At 35.3% G+C, this 17,959-nt stretch overlaps 1 protein-coding gene across 4 annotated transcripts in view; it reads right to left on the reverse strand.

Annotated features, from left to right (window-relative positions):
* The window catches only part of POT1 (protection of telomeres 1), an 85,448-nt gene that overhangs the window by 25,301 nt on the left and 42,188 nt on the right, over window positions 1-17,959 (reverse strand). For all 4 annotated transcript variants that reach the window (XM_074903202.1, XM_074903201.1, XM_074903200.1 and 1 more), the window contains 2 exons: window positions 11,122-11,412; window positions 5,407-5,562 (listed from right to left, as the gene is read on the reverse strand). In XM_074903202.1, coding sequence (XP_074759303.1) covers window positions 5,407-5,562; window positions 11,122-11,412 — 447 coding nt within the window. The remainder of the gene's footprint in view (window positions 1-5,406; window positions 5,563-11,121; window positions 11,413-17,959) is intronic.

Below are 17,959 nucleotides of genomic sequence, written 5' to 3' on the forward strand. Positions count from 1 at the left end.
TCCTCCCTCCTGCCCCACCCCAAAAAAACCCTCCGAATCAAAACTAAGGTTCTAGAGGTAGATAATCTGGAGACTTAATTATATAGTTAATTTCCCTTTGATGTGTTTTAAAGGCCTTTGAATCAAATTAACTTGCACTCAAATGCTTTTTTTTAAAGTACAACCTAAGATCTATCTGATAGCCGGCAAGCTACACACATACAATAATCTGGATTTATGTTCACTCTAAGTATCTTTTAAACAGTCCTACATAAATGATAAATTATTTTAAATTGACTTCAATTAACATTAATATTACAGCTGCCAGTCTGTTGAGTCTTTTTTTGGCTTCAGCTCCTGCTTTAACCAGTAGAAACCTAAAAAGTATTCCTGTTAGACTGGATTGTCAAGGTCTTAGTATGTACATATATATGCACAAATGCAGAGAGAGTAGCATCCCGGTTATAGAATCCTTCTCTGTATCAAGGAACAGGCTATGACTATGTAATGCTGGTATAAACTGCTCTTTTAAACAATAATCACACATAAAGGTAGCATATTTTCAAATTCAGGCTCCAGGGACATAAAAAGTGCATCTCAGCCCGCACCTATTTTGTTCTGGCATGGAGCTCTTACCAGAGTTTTAACTGATTTGCACCATTAGGGTGCTGCTCATTTTGTTCATTCAAAGCACATCAACAGGACAGCTTGTGCATTTATTTAGACGGCAGTTAAGAGGCTTATCTGGAGGCTTTTTTTTTTTTTCCCCCCAGATGCAAAATTTAACTTAATTATGTTGAATATCCAAAAATGCAAGGGACAGTCATATAAAACTAATCTAATGACTATGACAAATGTTTTTGGAAAAAAATTTTTTTAAAAACATTTAGCTGAATTCTGCTTATCAAAAACCTTATGTCAAAATAACAGCGCCAAACTAGGTGTTGTTTGCTTGTTTTTTAAGATTAATTTGTATATAAGCAGGAAAAAGTTGATTATAATTGAAGAATGTCTGTCTTTCAAAAACAATATATGAAAAACTTAATTATTTACTATATGTACATAAACCATTAAACATAGGAGGGAGGAGTCCAGAAGCCAAGAACACAAAATTCTGGTTTTGCCTTCTAAACCTGTGTGCTGAAATTCATGCAAAAGTCAACCAAATTACATGTTTTAGTGCAACACTCAACTTCCCAAGATTTATGATCACTATAAAAATATAGCTTCCTATATATGCATTTTATTAGACCACTTTTCTGAAAATGTTATTATTTTATATATTTTCACTTATAACTGTACTAAAGAGATGAATTATAATCAGCATTGCCTAATACTGAAAAAGTCCGGAAGGTTATGCATGTCACCACAGACCACCAGATCTGACCGTGCGAGACTGTGCAATTTCCGTGAATTCCTTTGGGAGGCAGCATTGCCTACTGTTAACAGCGGCAAGTGTGGGTGTTAGGCTAAAAACGTTACTGTATTTCTGTTGTTTACAGAATGCCTGCAGACCGAGCACACTTTACATACTTGACTGAGAAGAAATTATAATCTCCATTAAAGTAAACAGTGTGATTTACGGAGCCATGACAAAAATCTAGTACAAAACCAACTCCTTGACCTTACAGCACTTCTGTTTATGAACTACCTACCTCATTTAGAGTAAGCTAATATAAAATGAAATTAAAGCAATAAGGACACATTTCTTGCACTAATATAAAATATACTAATACCCTATTTGCAGTCTAATTCAAATATGACTGTTTTAAAAATACATATTAAGGCTAAAAAGAAATCAAATGAAGTCACACATGAAGTTTCCTGTAACTAGACAACTAAACTTTTCAGCATAGCAAATTCTCATAATTATTTCAAAACACATAGGGTTGTGTTCACATTTAAGACACTGACAAGCTCACAATGGTCATTTATCTTGGCAGTTAAATGTTCACATTTGGACAGAAAAACACTCATGACAAGAGGCTATCTACAGGAATCACTTAAAACCATTTGTAGTAATTTTTATGTCTATTTTAAGGCTTTTTACTTTGTCATTATTTCATCCTATCAACAGTCTACTTTTACTGAGTAAACTGTGCACAACTTTTTACAAATGAGAGAAAGCATATGCACAGCATCGGGGTGTGGTTCTTTCCAATAAAAAAATACCAACTTAAATCCACTACGGGGTTTGGAGGACTTCGGGGTGCAATGGGGTGTGTTGTGGTTTTTTTTTTTTCCCCTTTTAATGACTACAGAAGTGGGGCAAATACCACTGACAGGTCAAAGGAATGATACCCAGGCCTGAAAGATATGGAGCTAGATATTAAAGCCATGTAACTCATTTAAGTTGCAGGTTGGAAATGTGACTCAAGAGACCAGAACAGCAAGGAAGACTTCTTAGTCCAAATAGCTATCAAAAAAGATATGACACTGTATACAGTGGTAGGAACAGCTGAAAATGCTCAAATTCTGCATCTGAAGATACATAACATGAAGCAAATACTGTGAAACTATGGACTAGGACATACATGCATGCTCAAGGTTAATTGCTTTAATTGTACTATCCAGAAAATGCATAGCAACATAGAATTAATGGTATCAAGCCATAAGAGAAAGTATCACATACTCACTGAATGACAATACATAAGGAAACCTCCAACCAGCTGTGGACAGCTGGACCTCTACGGTGCACTAAGTGACCACTGATGCTTGCTCAACTTAACGCTCACCATCTAGCAGAATGCCCCAGATGGAGAAACCCATGTCATGGATCTATTCCCAAGTTGTATGGCAAGGTCTGACTGAATCCTTAGAACCTCTTGAAAAACTGCAATAGGAAACGCTGAAAAACAAACTACATCCTATGGGCTGCAACTGTACTCTGGAGAGTTAGTTGCAGGATGGGGTTCCTAGAGTAACAAGAAAGCCTCATGCACCCCAGATAGACAGAGTATGAGGGAAATTCAGGAAAAAGCACTGGACACCATTGTCTTTGCTTAGGTGTAGCTCTTGCTTGCATCTTTGTGCTCCAGGAAATAATCTACTTCAGAGATGAGATTTCTGAAAATTCTGTATTTGTCCTGCTAAGGAAGAAAACAAGGAGATTTCTGAAAATTCTATATTAGTTCTGCTAAAGAACCAAATGCTGAAAAGCCACAATTTTGCCAAGCAGGAAAGGGAGGCCAGTAAATATAGGGGACAAAATGTCTACTTAGGGTATCAAACCTTCAATGTTACTCAAGTTCTCTCCATTGAAAATTGTAAATATTAGTTGACTGTCTTGGAAAATGGGATAAAATGTTTGTATTTTCAGTGTTTTCTGGACAGACAATCCAAATCAGGAGCTTTTAACAAACTCTTGCAGGAATATATTCCCAACACTGTGGTCCATGATTTGCTAAAAATTCATTGTAATATATCACCCACTTTCTTTAGACTGTAGCGCTTACTCAGAGCTTCCTTGTCTGAACATGGGCCTACAGACAAAATTTTAAAATAAGAATATTTCAAGTTAGGGATTTTTTTTTTTTTCTGGGATGGTTTTTTTGTTTGTTTTTGTTTGTTTTGTTTGGGTTGTGGGTTTTGTTTGGTTTTGTTCCGTTTTGTTTGGGTTTTTTTTCTTCTTTCTCCAATCTGCCCTTCTTGGTATCAAGGCTGTGTAAAACAGATTGTTCCTACATAAAACCTCATTTTAGAGCTGCAACTGTCATTGCAAATGGTACATGACAACATGGGAGTGTAACCTAACAATTCCACAACAATTTACATAAAAAAGGCAATTCTAAGCTACTGTCAAATGCAGAAGAGATGGCTGAAACGATAGTTTCTGTCCACACTGTTCTCATGTTCACACTTGGGAGGGTGTTCATGCATACACTAAACGCTCTCCAGTTTTATACTTCTACACAAATGATTATTAAAAAGAGCATCTTAACTAACAAGACCCTGAAACAAATAAATTATTATACAGATTAATATAGAGTATTTCAATTCAATTTTTTCACAATATGACATAATTTCACTAGTACTTAAAAACCTTTTATTACATCTTCCAGTTTAGGAAGAGTCTCCCAAAACTTTATTATCTTTAGATTATTCTGTGAAATAAGATTAATTGCACATATTGCAACCTGAATTTAATAAATCTTCCTGAAGCTTAATCGTTAGGGTATCGGCACTTTTTCTTCAACAGCTCCACTAAGACAACCCACTAAAAAGTGGTGTTCAAAAATTATCTAATTTCTACAGCTTTCATGCGTGAAACTACTGCAACTTTGGACACAGCCAATGTTGCTCAGGTTTCTTAACAGTTTCCTTTGATGTTAGAGCTTCTGCTACACAGTACAGAATCCAGCAAAGGCACAGATACTTTAGAGATAAGAAAGAAAGGGCTTACAGAAAGGAAAGATATTGAAAGAGCTGATTAAGACATCCAACATACTACTTATTCAGTAGGAATTCCTGAATATAAATGGGAGAGTTTAATGAATGAAATACCATCAGCTACTCAAGAAAATATGTTTTATTAATATTGAAATATTTTTTCCCTTAAGTTTCAGAACATACTGCTTCACTGGAACAGTGAAGTTACTTATATCAATATATTACAAAAGTTAGCAAGAGAAAAATTCTGGAAGAGAACCTTTAAGTAATGAAATACTTCTGTGAATAAATTTTGTTATTAACTCTTACACAAAGGCAAGTTACTTTGCTATCTGTCATTTACTTAAGAACAGGCATTAATATAGGAAATTGAATTCACATCTGTTCATAGTCCCAGACTAACAAATGGCTATGACTTATGTCTATTTTCTGGTAAACACTTTCTTAAAAACGATGGTTGGGTATATAGGGCAAGGTATAAAATGAAAGATTGTATTCTTTGTTAATTTACTGTATTCATAAGCAAGATGGCAGTATTGCTGAAGATCAGATGTTTAATTATGTTGTTGTTTTCTCTATCTAAGCATAAACCACATTACTGACCCACTAAATGAAGATTGCACTGCAAATTGCAGAAGTTTATAGAACAGAAAATCTTTTATTGACTTTAGAATCATGGTCCTTTAATAGGACTAAAAGTTTATCCCCACTTTATAGCATGTAAAAAACAATTCTAAAGCACAGAATACATTTTCTGAGTGCATTATTTTCACAGGATTATATTATGATATTACAGAGTCTGGAAAGAATTCCTTAATTGGAAGTATTCTTTTCATGGCAATTTTAGGGTAATGAGGCTGTTTTACACGTTGAAGGAGTTTTGCAATCAAATAAAAGGTATGGGAAATACAGTGAAAGACAAAGAGGAACATTTGAAACTAACTAACAGAAGAACTGAATTGATACATTATTTGAAGTGAGTTCTAAGCAGAAGATAGGCCACAAAATGAGAGTCAGAAATACCAAATTGTATATTACCTTAAGTGATTTTGCCAGTTGTACATGGTTATCATAGACTAGAATGTCCACCATTAGATTTTGGAGCTGATGAAGAAGAACTTTTTCTCCTTCTAGGTCTCTTGCTTCCACAGGCACTTTCCATGTTGGGTAGGGACATTTTGTGCCATCCCATACCTGCAATGCAAATGAACTATTTCAATATGCTCAGAATACTTTAGATTGGTATTTTCAAAAACTTTTATTTTTAAAAGAAATTTGTTTGATTAAAAAATTATAACAATAAGAAATCTTAGTTGGAGTCTCACTCTTACATTCTTTAAGTTACTTGAATTAGGTTTCATGTGATTTAAAAATAAAATTATTAGTCCTTAACAGATTATAAAATAACCTCTGTGGAGAATATGATCAAGTGTTAAGATCTGGGATTTGTTAATATTTTATAAAAAGAAAAAAAAAGCACTAAAAACCTCAACTGTTTATCCACCACTTACAACCAGAATTCATCATAAGCAGAATTGTCTATACTTCGTATTTTAATCCCACTACAATTTTTAAGTACTCCAGCTACAATACGTGAAGACTGACTACACAGCATATACTCCCTTAATTACTGATTGTTCTGGTTTTGGCCAGGATAGAGTTAAACTTCCTGGGGCTGAGAGGGAGCACAGCTAGAGGGCCAGGCCTGGATCGGTCATTGGAGTACTCTATATCATGTGATGTCATGCTCTGTATATAAGGGGACACGTGCTCTCTCATTTCTGTTTTCTGGTTGGCACGGTGGGATTTTTGATGTGGTCAGGATCTCTGCTGGGGGCAGGCTGCGTACCGGTCACCAGTTGGTGAGCAACTGCATCGTATATTACCCGTTTGGACTTACTACTGTTACTGTTGTTTTGTTACTAGATTTTTTTTTATACAACCTATAAATTTTCTTTTTAATGTCCCTCCCCTATTTCACTGGGGCGGGGAAGTAGACAACTGGCCACGTGGTGATTGGCTACTGGCCAAGTTGAAACCATGACACTGATGATCTCCTATGTAAACATACACTGCTAGTTATCCAGAACATACTAAAAAATTATCAGTATTTAATATATACTTAATAATGAGGATTCTAAAAATTGTTTACCTGAAGCTAAGCTCTTGAAACACTTAAGTATGGAAATATCAACAGTTATTTCTGAGCTATCCAAGTTATTGTGAAAAAGTAAGATTACCAGAAGACATAGCACTTTGGAACCAAAATCTTACTACTTAAAACAAACATGAAAATTTCAGTGATAGCTGCTGATGATATATTCTGCAAACTATGGTTTCCTGAGTTCCTGAAGATAAACTCTTCTCACAGACAACAGAAATAATGGTCTGGAATACTGGCATAGAAAAAGAAAAAAAATCTAGAGGCATTTGGACTGTAAAACTGAAATTCTTCATTTCATAGAATTTCATGCATATGGGTTCAACAGAAGCTAATTTTCAGTTTGTGATACCAAGACATTTTGTCCCATGAGTTAGGCACTGCAGAGGGGTTCAAAAAAAGACAACAAAGCTTAATTTTTAAAGGGTTTCTACCTCTTATGCTTAACTGCTGTGGATCAAAGGACTCCCAGGAAAAGATCTAAGAATTAGCAAAGTCATGTGTAAATACACTGAGAACAACTCATGGTTGAAATAGTCATCCCAAATCAAGAGATAAAAGAAAAAAAATGTTCACAGTAAAAATAACCCATAATATCAAATCAATATTTCCGAAGAGTGTATTCTGAAGGACCCAGATAATGAGGTGGTACATGCTGTCACAGATTTTAAAAAAAGCCTGTACCATGAAATAGTTAAAACTACCTTTGAAAGAGAGGTTGCCTATTGCTTGAATTATGAAATGTTTTCCAGAACTGAGCTTGAAAAACATAGATTTAGTGCATATATATTATGAATTTACTCACTTTGACAAAGAACCTTAAGTTCGTCAAGTTTCCTATTATTTTTCAACTGGTGTTACTTGGGCCACTTTGGTAGTTCTACACTCAAGAGATGGATCTGACAAATGGATTGAAATAACCTGAATGCTCCCTGTCAGATACAAGGATGACTACTTAGCTTTAAAATGTTCTTTGCCAGAGGAACTAAAGGGGTTAGCATCAGGGGATCTTCTGGAGGAATCTGTAAGCCAGTAAGCTTACTTTACAAGACAAAAAACCCCAACAAACCCTTAAAAAAGTAGTTGGTTTTGGTTTTTACTTGCACAGATATGAAAAAAGATCAACCTTTCTATCTCAGGAGCTTGTCAACTTCACTTTACTCAAATTATGGATGAAAACACAGAAGCCCTGGTTTCAAAAACCAACACTCATCTAAAAAACAACACCGATTAAATTAATTCTGGATAAGAAACAGCAAATGGTTCCATTACTAGTCATGAACAGACTAAGGAATATTTAGTGACAACCTTTGATCACCAGAGTTGGCAAAACAGTGAAACAGGAGAGACACAAATGAAATCTGTTTCTCTCTTCAGCAGAGTATGCTAATTGTATTAGGCTGTTCAGAAATTAATTTCTGTTTTGTAATGTGATTTCCATTGCGTATGTTTCAGGAATAGTACCTTCTCGACTGGCGTACTGTTATATATTTTTGAAAAGCTCATGTTATGAACTTTCACGCTGTATAATTAAATTATAATATAAACTGCGTTTTTGACAAATTTTGGAGGTTTGAAGTTCAGATGTCAAAATAGCAATTTCGACAGATCTACTTCTACGAGTTCAAACTTGGATGTAATGCGGTGCAAGCTGCTCGAAACATCAATGAGGTATACGGCCAGGGAAGTGTTAACGAACAGACAGTGTGACTTTGGTTCCAAAAATTTCGACGTGGCGATTTCGACCTTGAAGTTCAAGAAGGTTGTGGACGTCCTTCTGCTACTGACGACGATGAATTGAAGGCTCTGGTGGAAGCAGATACTCGCACAACTGTTCGAGAACTTGCAAAAGAACTCAGGGTAAGCATATCAACTGTTTCTGAGCATCTGAAGAAGATTGGAAAGTCGAAGAAGCTCGACAAATGGGTGCCGCACAAATTGAATGAGAATCACAGAAATTGACGTTTTGAAGTGTCGTTGGTGCTTCTTTTTCGCAACCAGAACGACCCGTTTCTCGACCGTATTGAGACGTACGACGAGAAATGGATCCTCTACGATAACCAGTGACTATCGGCTCAGTGGTTGGACCGCGATGAAGCTCCGCAGCACTTCCCAAAGCCGAATCTGCACCAAAAGAAGGTCATGCTGACTGTCTGGTGGTCTGCTGCTGGTTTAATCCATCACAGCTTCCTGAATCTGGGTGAAACGATCACGGCAGAGAAGTACATCCAGCAAATCAATGAAATGCACCAGAAACTTCAACGGCTGCACCCCGCACTGGTCAACAGAAAGGGTCCAATCTTTCTCCAGGATGACGTGTGGCCACGCGTTGCACTTTCAACACTGCAACGGTTGAACGAGCTGGGCTACGAATCTCTGCCTCATCCACCGTACTCACCAGAGCTCTCGCCCACCGACTGTCACTTCTTCAAGCATCTCGACAGCTTCCTGTGCAGGAGACGCTTCAGAAACCAAGGGGAGGCCGAAACTGCCTTCGATGACTTAATTGTCTCCAGAAGTCCAGAATTTTATGCAACCAGAATAAATATGCTTGTTTCTCGTCAGCAAAAATGTGTTGATTCCAATGTTTTTTAGTTCGATTAATAAATTTTAATCTGAGCTGAGATATGCTACTTCAAACATACAGGTTGAAATTGGCAATTAATTTCCGAACAGCCGATATGACAGAGGTTACTGTAGACAACTTAACTGACAGAAGGAAAGAGTAATAGTAAAACTCTTATAAAGGTCATAAATGCAGAATAACTTCTAGTGTGAGCTTTTTAGTCTCCATCAGTTTTCTCCACCATCTCTATGCCATTTCAGGCTCAGGTGCTGTGCATGTCCCAATTAATTTATCAAGTGAACAAGTGCAATATTAAAAGTTATGCTATGGGTGATACAAAAAATCACTGAAAGTAATTTTAATTGTCTTTGAAGCAATCCCCACTAGTTACATGAACTTAACACTTAAAATAAGAATTATATTTTACAGTATAATCAACTATTAATAGAACTGATCTACTCTGAATGACATGATAAATTTAAATCAGTATTATAAAATGTATAACCAAAATAATATAATAGTAATATTTAACAACCACTCTATTTGAGCTGATATTGAATTTGCTAGGTTTTCTTTGCTGTTTAGTGAATCCACAAAGTAATTGAAAATCTGTCTAGAAGTTTTTAAAAAGGCTTCTCTTCTATCATGACCAACATTTGATATGCAAAAGGAACTCTGTCATGCTTGAAAAATGGAGGAAATTAGCAACAGCATACCAACATTAATCTACCATTTTTAAGCTTGTTTGGTGTATTTTAATTATGGATTTAAGTATTTAATATTTTATACTACTAAAAAAAAAATATACTGTCAAAGGAATTACATATCAGAAAAACTGATCTAGTGTTATTTGATTTCAAACTTTTACCTCCCTAAGTCTATCCTAAGTTTTGCCCCCAAGTCTTTGCTATACAAAACTGACAGAATCAACTTCAGATATTACAACATAGAAGACTGTAGAGAAATATTAATAATTTAATACCTGTCTCTGTCCTTGCAAAGGGTCCTTCAATACTGAACATATACTTATTAATGAAAACTTAGGGTTCACAAAGTTCTGAAATTTTACGGGGTCTCATTTGACATCTATTTCTCAAGGGATAATTAAATGGAAATATTTGTAACAGTTGCAAAACATATTATATGATGACACTTAAGGTTTGTTTCTGTGTAATGCATGCATTGTTTTGCACGAGAAAAACCTCTGCTGCTTTAATGAAGGAATAAGGCAGTGTGACGTTTCTAAAAATGTAACAATACAGCTTAATACAATAGAATCAATAATGTTACGAAGTCATAAATGGAAAATAACAGACTGCTCATCACTCACATTTTAATAATCAACTTAGAAAAAGAAATACGGAGCAATTTCAGAATAACACCAGACTGATACATCTGAAGCTAATCCCAGGAAAATTATGCAGACTTCCTTTTCATTTAGCTGATATTAGGGATCACCCTTGGAAAGTACTCTCCTGTTGTGTGGCATTTTGTACTTTCAGTGAGCACTGATCCACAAAACACTTATATACAACTAAAAGAAGGTACCTAAAATCCATCAAGCTAAATAACATAATCCATTCATTAATCTTCTAGACAGTGCTACTTACTGCATTAATTATATCCAGCAATCTAGAAAAATGAGCAATAATTGCTGCTAACTAAAAAAACCAAAGTTAAAATTTAAAACTAACAGTATTTTTGAACTTTAAGAAATCTTGCGACAGTTATTTACAAATGTTTGTGAAATGATGATCCATACCAATGTCATCTTACAAAACCTCTGTAAATAAATAAATCAGATGAGCAACTTTTAAGAGAACTGGGATTTCTGTTTTATATCCATATAAAATGGTTATTTATTTGCAATAAAATGGTCAAGGACGATAAATTCACTTAACCTTGAAATATTTATCTACATAACATTATTTAAAGAGATGAATATTCCTATTTTATCGAAAACTGATGACAATGTCTTAACAAATGAATGTAACAGATTATTCTAAAAAAAATAAAAATAATCTACCTTTAGAAGAAAAGAAGATCCATCCACTTTTGCTTTTCCTACCAGCTGGCAAGTGAGATCAAAGAACAGCATTGGCTGAACACCAGATAATTTTGCTGCTGGTCCACAGATGGAAAGATTACTGGCTGCCCAAACACGTAATTCTTCTACTATTTTCTGTTCTTCATCCATGAAAGTGTACACTTTGCTAGAGGTTCGAGGAACTACTGGTGCACCTACAGTTCCATCAAATGTCAGGGATGCAAATCCCACACTGGTAATTCCCTGCATCTGTCCATTGTATTCCCTGATCTGTAACAAAATATGAAGAAAAATATGGTCGCAGTGGGTCAAAATATATATATGTTTCTGTTTTATCATGTGCATAAAGAATGGACCATTGATCATTTTTTGGCCTGGTCCTACTAGGAGAATGGAGTCAAAATAAGAACAAAACAACAAAAAGCGAAATTAACACTAACACGAAAACAAAGTGAATAAGCAGAAAACATAATCTAACACAAAAATATTTTTAAAGAGTCAGACTAATACCTACCTGGAAATATACAACAACAGTGCAAAGTATTTTATTCACAGATCTCAAAATGTTAGTGTGGGGAACACATCAGGATTGCTTTTACAGATGGGGAAACTGTGGCACAAGAGAAATTAGTTTTTAGGGGTCACACAGTAGAGAGATGGCAAAGTTATTATGGATTCCTGTTTTCTGCCTCTCACAATAGCCTCATTTCCTGATATTATAGAACTGAAAAAGAAAATAAAAGTTCTAGGAGCTATTTTTTTTTTCTATAAAGCAAACAGTGACCAGCTTTCATCCCTTGAATTATGAATACAGTTTTCACAATTACTCATATGTCTACTGGCCTGCACATGGCAGGTCCCCTGTATCCTGCTGATTTAGTTGTTTATCTGCTACCGTATAAAAAACACTGTTCAAAGTCTGAAATAGTCCTTCAAGAATCTAGTCTAGTCTTATTGTTCCCTGCACTTATATACATACATATATATATATATGTCAATGCACTGCATGACTCGGTATCCAGAAATGTCAACCTGGCTGTTTTGATCCATCCCTGTTTAATTAAAACTTGCTTACCAAAAAAGCAACAAGACTTCTGAATATAGCATTTGTGAGACAATCTATTTTAGGATTCCCAGTGCTTAATTTTCAAATGGTTGAAAATCCTACCGATTTAAAAGTGCAGAATCTGAAAGATGTGACAGAAGTTCTAAGGAGCAACATTTTTTACCAAAACAGTAGCAACAATTTAGGCCTCTCTTTTATAAACACACTGAAATCTAAAAAGCACACAGATCAACTATTCCTTGGAAATCCATATGCAAAACTGCTCAGTCTTGGGGACAGAACTTTTTTAATCCCTGTTTCTTTGACATGATGCATAAATGCATTAGAGATCATCTCCAGGATAAACTTTCATTTACTTAAGCATTCTCCAGACCTGACCAACGGAGCACATCAATTCATGGTGTAGTTTTTCTTAATTGTAACACTGAAGCGCTTTAGTCTTTTAATCTTCAGGTTTCAATATTGAAAATACAAGAAAAGCCAATGGACAAATCAGATCAACGTATAGTTTCATAATCAGTTCATGCCCATTACTCATAATCTGAAAAAAAATGTTCCACTATAATACTAGGATGTTATTCAATATAAATACACGATTTAATTTAGTTAGTGCCACTGGCATAATATTCCACAGCTTCTCAAAATAGGTAACATCCAGAGGGGAGGAAAACTCTTTCATCACTCTTACTCATTCATCCGCTATCAAAAGATACTTCAAGCACATTTTTAAGTATTCTGTCTGACATGTCTAATGTTTATCAAAGTGTTTTAATTTCCAATTTACCTACTTATTTCTTCACTAATTCTTTTAAATCATCATCAACATGTCTTGAATTCTTTCTTACTAGAAGTCCTGAACCTCTAACCTTTTTATGAGGGCTCTAAACCTTTCAGGAAACCAGTTCAGAAAACTACATTGTCTCCCTCAGCTTCAATTAATATTTCATCATAGACTATTTTCCCCATTTCCCAAATCCTGTGTGGTATGTTTTGAGCATTCACGAGTATATGCTTGAACATACTGTACTTCTGACATCTCCCAATACCCTAATTTAGTGGATTTCAAATCAGCCTTAATGTAGGGAAAGGCAGTTATAAAATAAAAAAAAGAAATAAAATATGTAAGAAGGTAAACCTAAAGTGTCATGATGAGAAAATTGCCAACAATCTTGAAGCAAAACCAATGTCCTTAAGCACAGGTATGTGGAGAAGCCACTGAGTGGTCTCAAAGGTAAACAGCATTCAACGTTATTGAGTGAACAACAGAACAAACAGGAAAAGTAAACACAGAATGGGTGACAGAAAAAAATGTTTCACAGCTGGAACATTACTTATGTCAGACCCACAGAACAGATAACAGCTAACAGAAATTCTCTGGGATTGTCCTTTAAAAACAAATAATTGCTAAAGTGATGAGGAATCACTGGAGTATAAAATGACCAAAATCCATGGGCAAATGTTGTTTCATTATGGCACTCTAAGTAGATCTCAGATCAAGTTAAGCGGTGATACTGTAAACTAGTTATATTTTCCACGCAAAAATGATCTTGAAATTCAATTAAACTTAGGGAAAAGAGCTAATCTGAGAGTTCTGTATATAATAACAATTCCTTTTCAGTATATTTTGTGTCATTTCCGGAGGCCTTGGGTATTTTTTAAAAAATAGGGTTGGGGAGAACAGGGAAGGAGGGCAGACGTCTATCACTTTAAAAATTCCCTGAGAACTTAAAAAAAATTCAGCAAACAATGGTTGCTAAACAAAAATATCTTCTGGGACAAAAAGGGAGCAGATATATTGTATTTGGCTTGTTCTAAGCTGTCAAGTAAATTCCAACACATATTGAAGGAGTCTTTAGTATAGTTTTTATAAACTTAAGAACAAAACGTGAAATGTCACCTCAACAAACCGCACGAAAAATAAACTAGTGATTTCTATGGGGCACAACTCTATCCTGAATAAGCTCATTGAAAAGAAGCTAATCTTGAAATACTTATAAGTAGATTTACAGCAACCTAAACCACCTGAGTTTATTTTTTGTTTGAAGTTGGTGTTATTCACCTCACTCAATGGGAGAGAAAAGCATGATAGTAAGTATTGTATAAAGCTGGAATAACAGCATCTCCACAGTAGTTTTCAATCAAAACTGATGGTTAAACTGCAGAAGTAAAGAACTAATATGAAACCAATGCAGTTACAGATCATCTTAGAATATTAAAAAAATTTCTTGTAGAACAACATATACAAAGCTAATGTAGACATTCTTATCCTAAGAAGCAAAATTTCCTAAAACAGATTAAACAATTGATTTGTGGAAGGATCAAGAACACAAAATACTATATTGAAACATTAAGCTTAAAACTTCATTATTATTTATACATATAAAATTATTTCAAAACATTGTGGGCTTGTTTTTTATTTACTTGGAATTATTGCATCATCTGAAATGCACTGTTCAAATGTCTATTCCAATTTGAGTACACATTCAGCTAAGGACCTTATTGTAAGGTATCGTTTACCTAAGCAGAAGTCAAAAATATCGCTGCAATTCATGGCTGACAACAAAATAATAGAAGATCAATGTTCACGTGATGCTACCAAGTTTGCCCTTAACTGCAGAAATGTAGTATATGTAAGATGCTAGTGAAAAGGAAAGGAAGAGTGAAAAATTGTCTACAGGCAATGTATCTGCAAGACTTACAGTTACTGTAGTGAGCAATGTACTCCTCTCAGTTAAACAAGCATATATAAACACATGCCACTGTGTGACACAAACAGGGTTCAGTTGACAGAGAAGCAAGATAACTTATGAAATAAGCAGTGACACGTGACACAAAAACACCCCTCCTTCTCACAGAATCTGATCACAAGCCTTAAGAGAAAAAAAATTTATGAAGGTATAGACAGGGTTACAAAAGGCTGTACTGAAAAGGGACACTGTCCTAAGTACTAGAAGGGTATGGCCCAATCACAGAACCGCAGGAATTGAGGTTGGCAGGACCTTAGGAGATCATGAAGTCCCACCTCTTTCTCAGGTCATCGCTGCTGTCAGCACTGTGTCACAGGCTCTGGCTAGTTGAGCCTTGAAAATTCCAAGCATGGAGATTCCAGAATGTCTCCACGTAACCCCTTTCAGTAACACGCTACTCTCATAGTCCACAACCATCCTTGGGAACACCCCCTTTGCCATACTAAATCTTACCTTCTCTAGATCTGTAAGGTTCCCAGAAGTGATTATTAAATATTTTGATTGTACTGAATGTTTAAAAAAATCTGTGGGAATTCGGGGAAAATACTTACACCTGAATTGTATTTCAAGAGAAACTTCATCGAAAATCCTAGTCTGGAACTTAGGACAGTGCAAAAAAAAAAAAAGAACACAATACACTAGGCGCCACACACTCTTCTAATTTGTTTTTATAAACGATGTCTATAAAAAAGGATTTCTTTCTAGAAGATGGATAAAAAAAAATTTACCTTATGCTAGGGGATGGGGGTTCCAAGTCACACAGGTATGCCCTTCTTCCCATCCACTCACCACCTTACAGAAAGTTTTAGAGATAGTTCACTGCACTTTAACTTGAAAAATGGTCTAGAATAGCTGGAGCTACTTGATGGAAAAATATGAAGAAATAAAACATAGGTTTTCCATTGTGTCAAGACAAACTATTAGTTCACTTAGGTATTTAGCTTATTTCCTTGGGTTCGTTCTTATTTATTTGTGGCTGCACAGGTAGTCGACACAGAACATAATGGCATCTAAGAGCCACTGGTCCAAGACAGTGTGGGCTTCAGACCTCTCTGAACTGAACCACAGAGCTTTTAAAACTTGGAAACACCTTGTAGGTACTGCTTGCCATTTGAGCAGTGATGAGTTACAAAAAAAGGTTGCTTTGTCCTGTTAAATGTTGTTATTTAAAATGTCAGAAATCCCAAAAGAATTGTCCTGAAGGCCTTTAGGGTGTGAATGGCTCAACAATTTTTTTCCCAAATGGTCTTTCTATAAAATGGCAGTTACTCCTTTGTATTATGGACTTCGAAGAGAAAAATCAAAGTCCTAGATTTATGATGATTTGTCCAACTTAGAGACTGTAGCCACTAAATACAATACTGTATTGTATTTATTGTACAGGTGATACTGTATGTCCAGTATCACCTACAGGATGTCACTAATCAATACCCTTAATTTGTCCCTCTTCCACTGCTGCTGAAACTCTTGAGCTTTATTAGGAATTGCACAGGGCTAAGAGGAGGCTAAAAGTCAGAGTTAAGACCTTTGTAGATGTTTCTCACTAGCCCTGTCCAGACTTGGCAACATGAGAACGACTTCAGTCTTACAATCTGGAAACAGGTAATGCTTGCTTTCCATTCTGAGTGTCATACAGTGCACAAGGGTGGGATGGGATGGAGGGCTAAAAAAAACCCAACAAATCACCACCCTATCACAAACACTGAAGGTGTACTTCCAAGCTAAAACAAAGTTGCAGATAAAGCCTTTGAATGATATCCCATAACAGAACATGCAAACAGACAAATACTCCAATACTAAAAAAAAAGACTGTTAAAATTGTTATTAATTTAATCCCTTATTGCTCAAAAATATGCTAGCCAACTAAACCTGAGCCTTAACACCATATCAGATCTAGAGGTTAATGTCTTTGATGATTGTCACTGATGCTGTTTATATGAAAAAAACCACCTGAATTCATTTGGAGTATTTCCTTATATTTTGTAACTATTTTCTCACATTAAGTAGGGTAAATTGTTGGGGGAGGCAGCGGGCCTGCCGAATGCCTGACAGAGAGAAAACAGTTTGACCTTGACCAGCTTGTTATGTACCCACTAAGCAGCTGGAAAAGTCCTGGAGGAGTGCTGTGTCAGCCTGGGAAAGGAAATGGAGATAAGAAGAAAGAAGAAAAATACTGTGTTTGTCACAGATACCCGGACAGTGGGGGATTTTAAGAAAAGTAGCCAATAATGTAGTAGACAAACAGCCATGTAACCAATAAGAATGATGTATGGATAAAAGAATAAAGTATATGAGATGGGGGAACAATAAAGATGGCTATTCTGCTGCAAAAAAGTTGTCGAGTCTGTCTCTACTGTGACAGTAAATCACAGCCTAAACAAGTTTAGATAATATGGTATGCTGATTATATTTTCTTGTATTTTAATAATACAATCCTAGCGTACCTGTACTTCCAGCTGTATGAACAGAGAGGTGATAATGAAATAGAGAAGCAAACTGAAGTAACTTAGTAAATAATCTCTGTCCTTACATCATTCAAATCATTTTACAAACATATTTAAATATAACAACATAAAAACTAAACAACAAAAAACTATCTGCAGGCACCTTCCAAAAGGAAGTTAACAAGGCTAGTCATATGGAAGTAAAATGATTTTTTATGAAGACGTGAAAAATACACACAGATATTAGGACCATGAATAGCTCATCCTCTACTATTCCTGAAAATAGCTGTCTGCAAAATAAGATTATCAGAAATGTCTTCAGCAATAGGAATACATATTAAAGAAAATGAACAAAACATTGTACATTTCATTTACCAGTTCACCTGAACAAATTATAACTATTTTATGGAAAAAAGAATTGTATGCAAAAAGTATACATACTTAAACCAGCTGAAATAATTTGTTTTGATAATAATTTAAAACACCAGCAGGCACTGTGATACTTCTTTAGAATTCTGTGATACATCTTCCTCAGAGAAAGTGGCACAGTATATTTAAGA

Source organism: Athene noctua, chromosome 3 (assembly GCF_965140245.1).
Source record: "Athene noctua chromosome 3, bAthNoc1.hap1.1, whole genome shotgun sequence".
NCBI classification, from domain to species: Eukaryota; Metazoa; Chordata; class Aves; order Strigiformes; family Strigidae; genus Athene; species Athene noctua.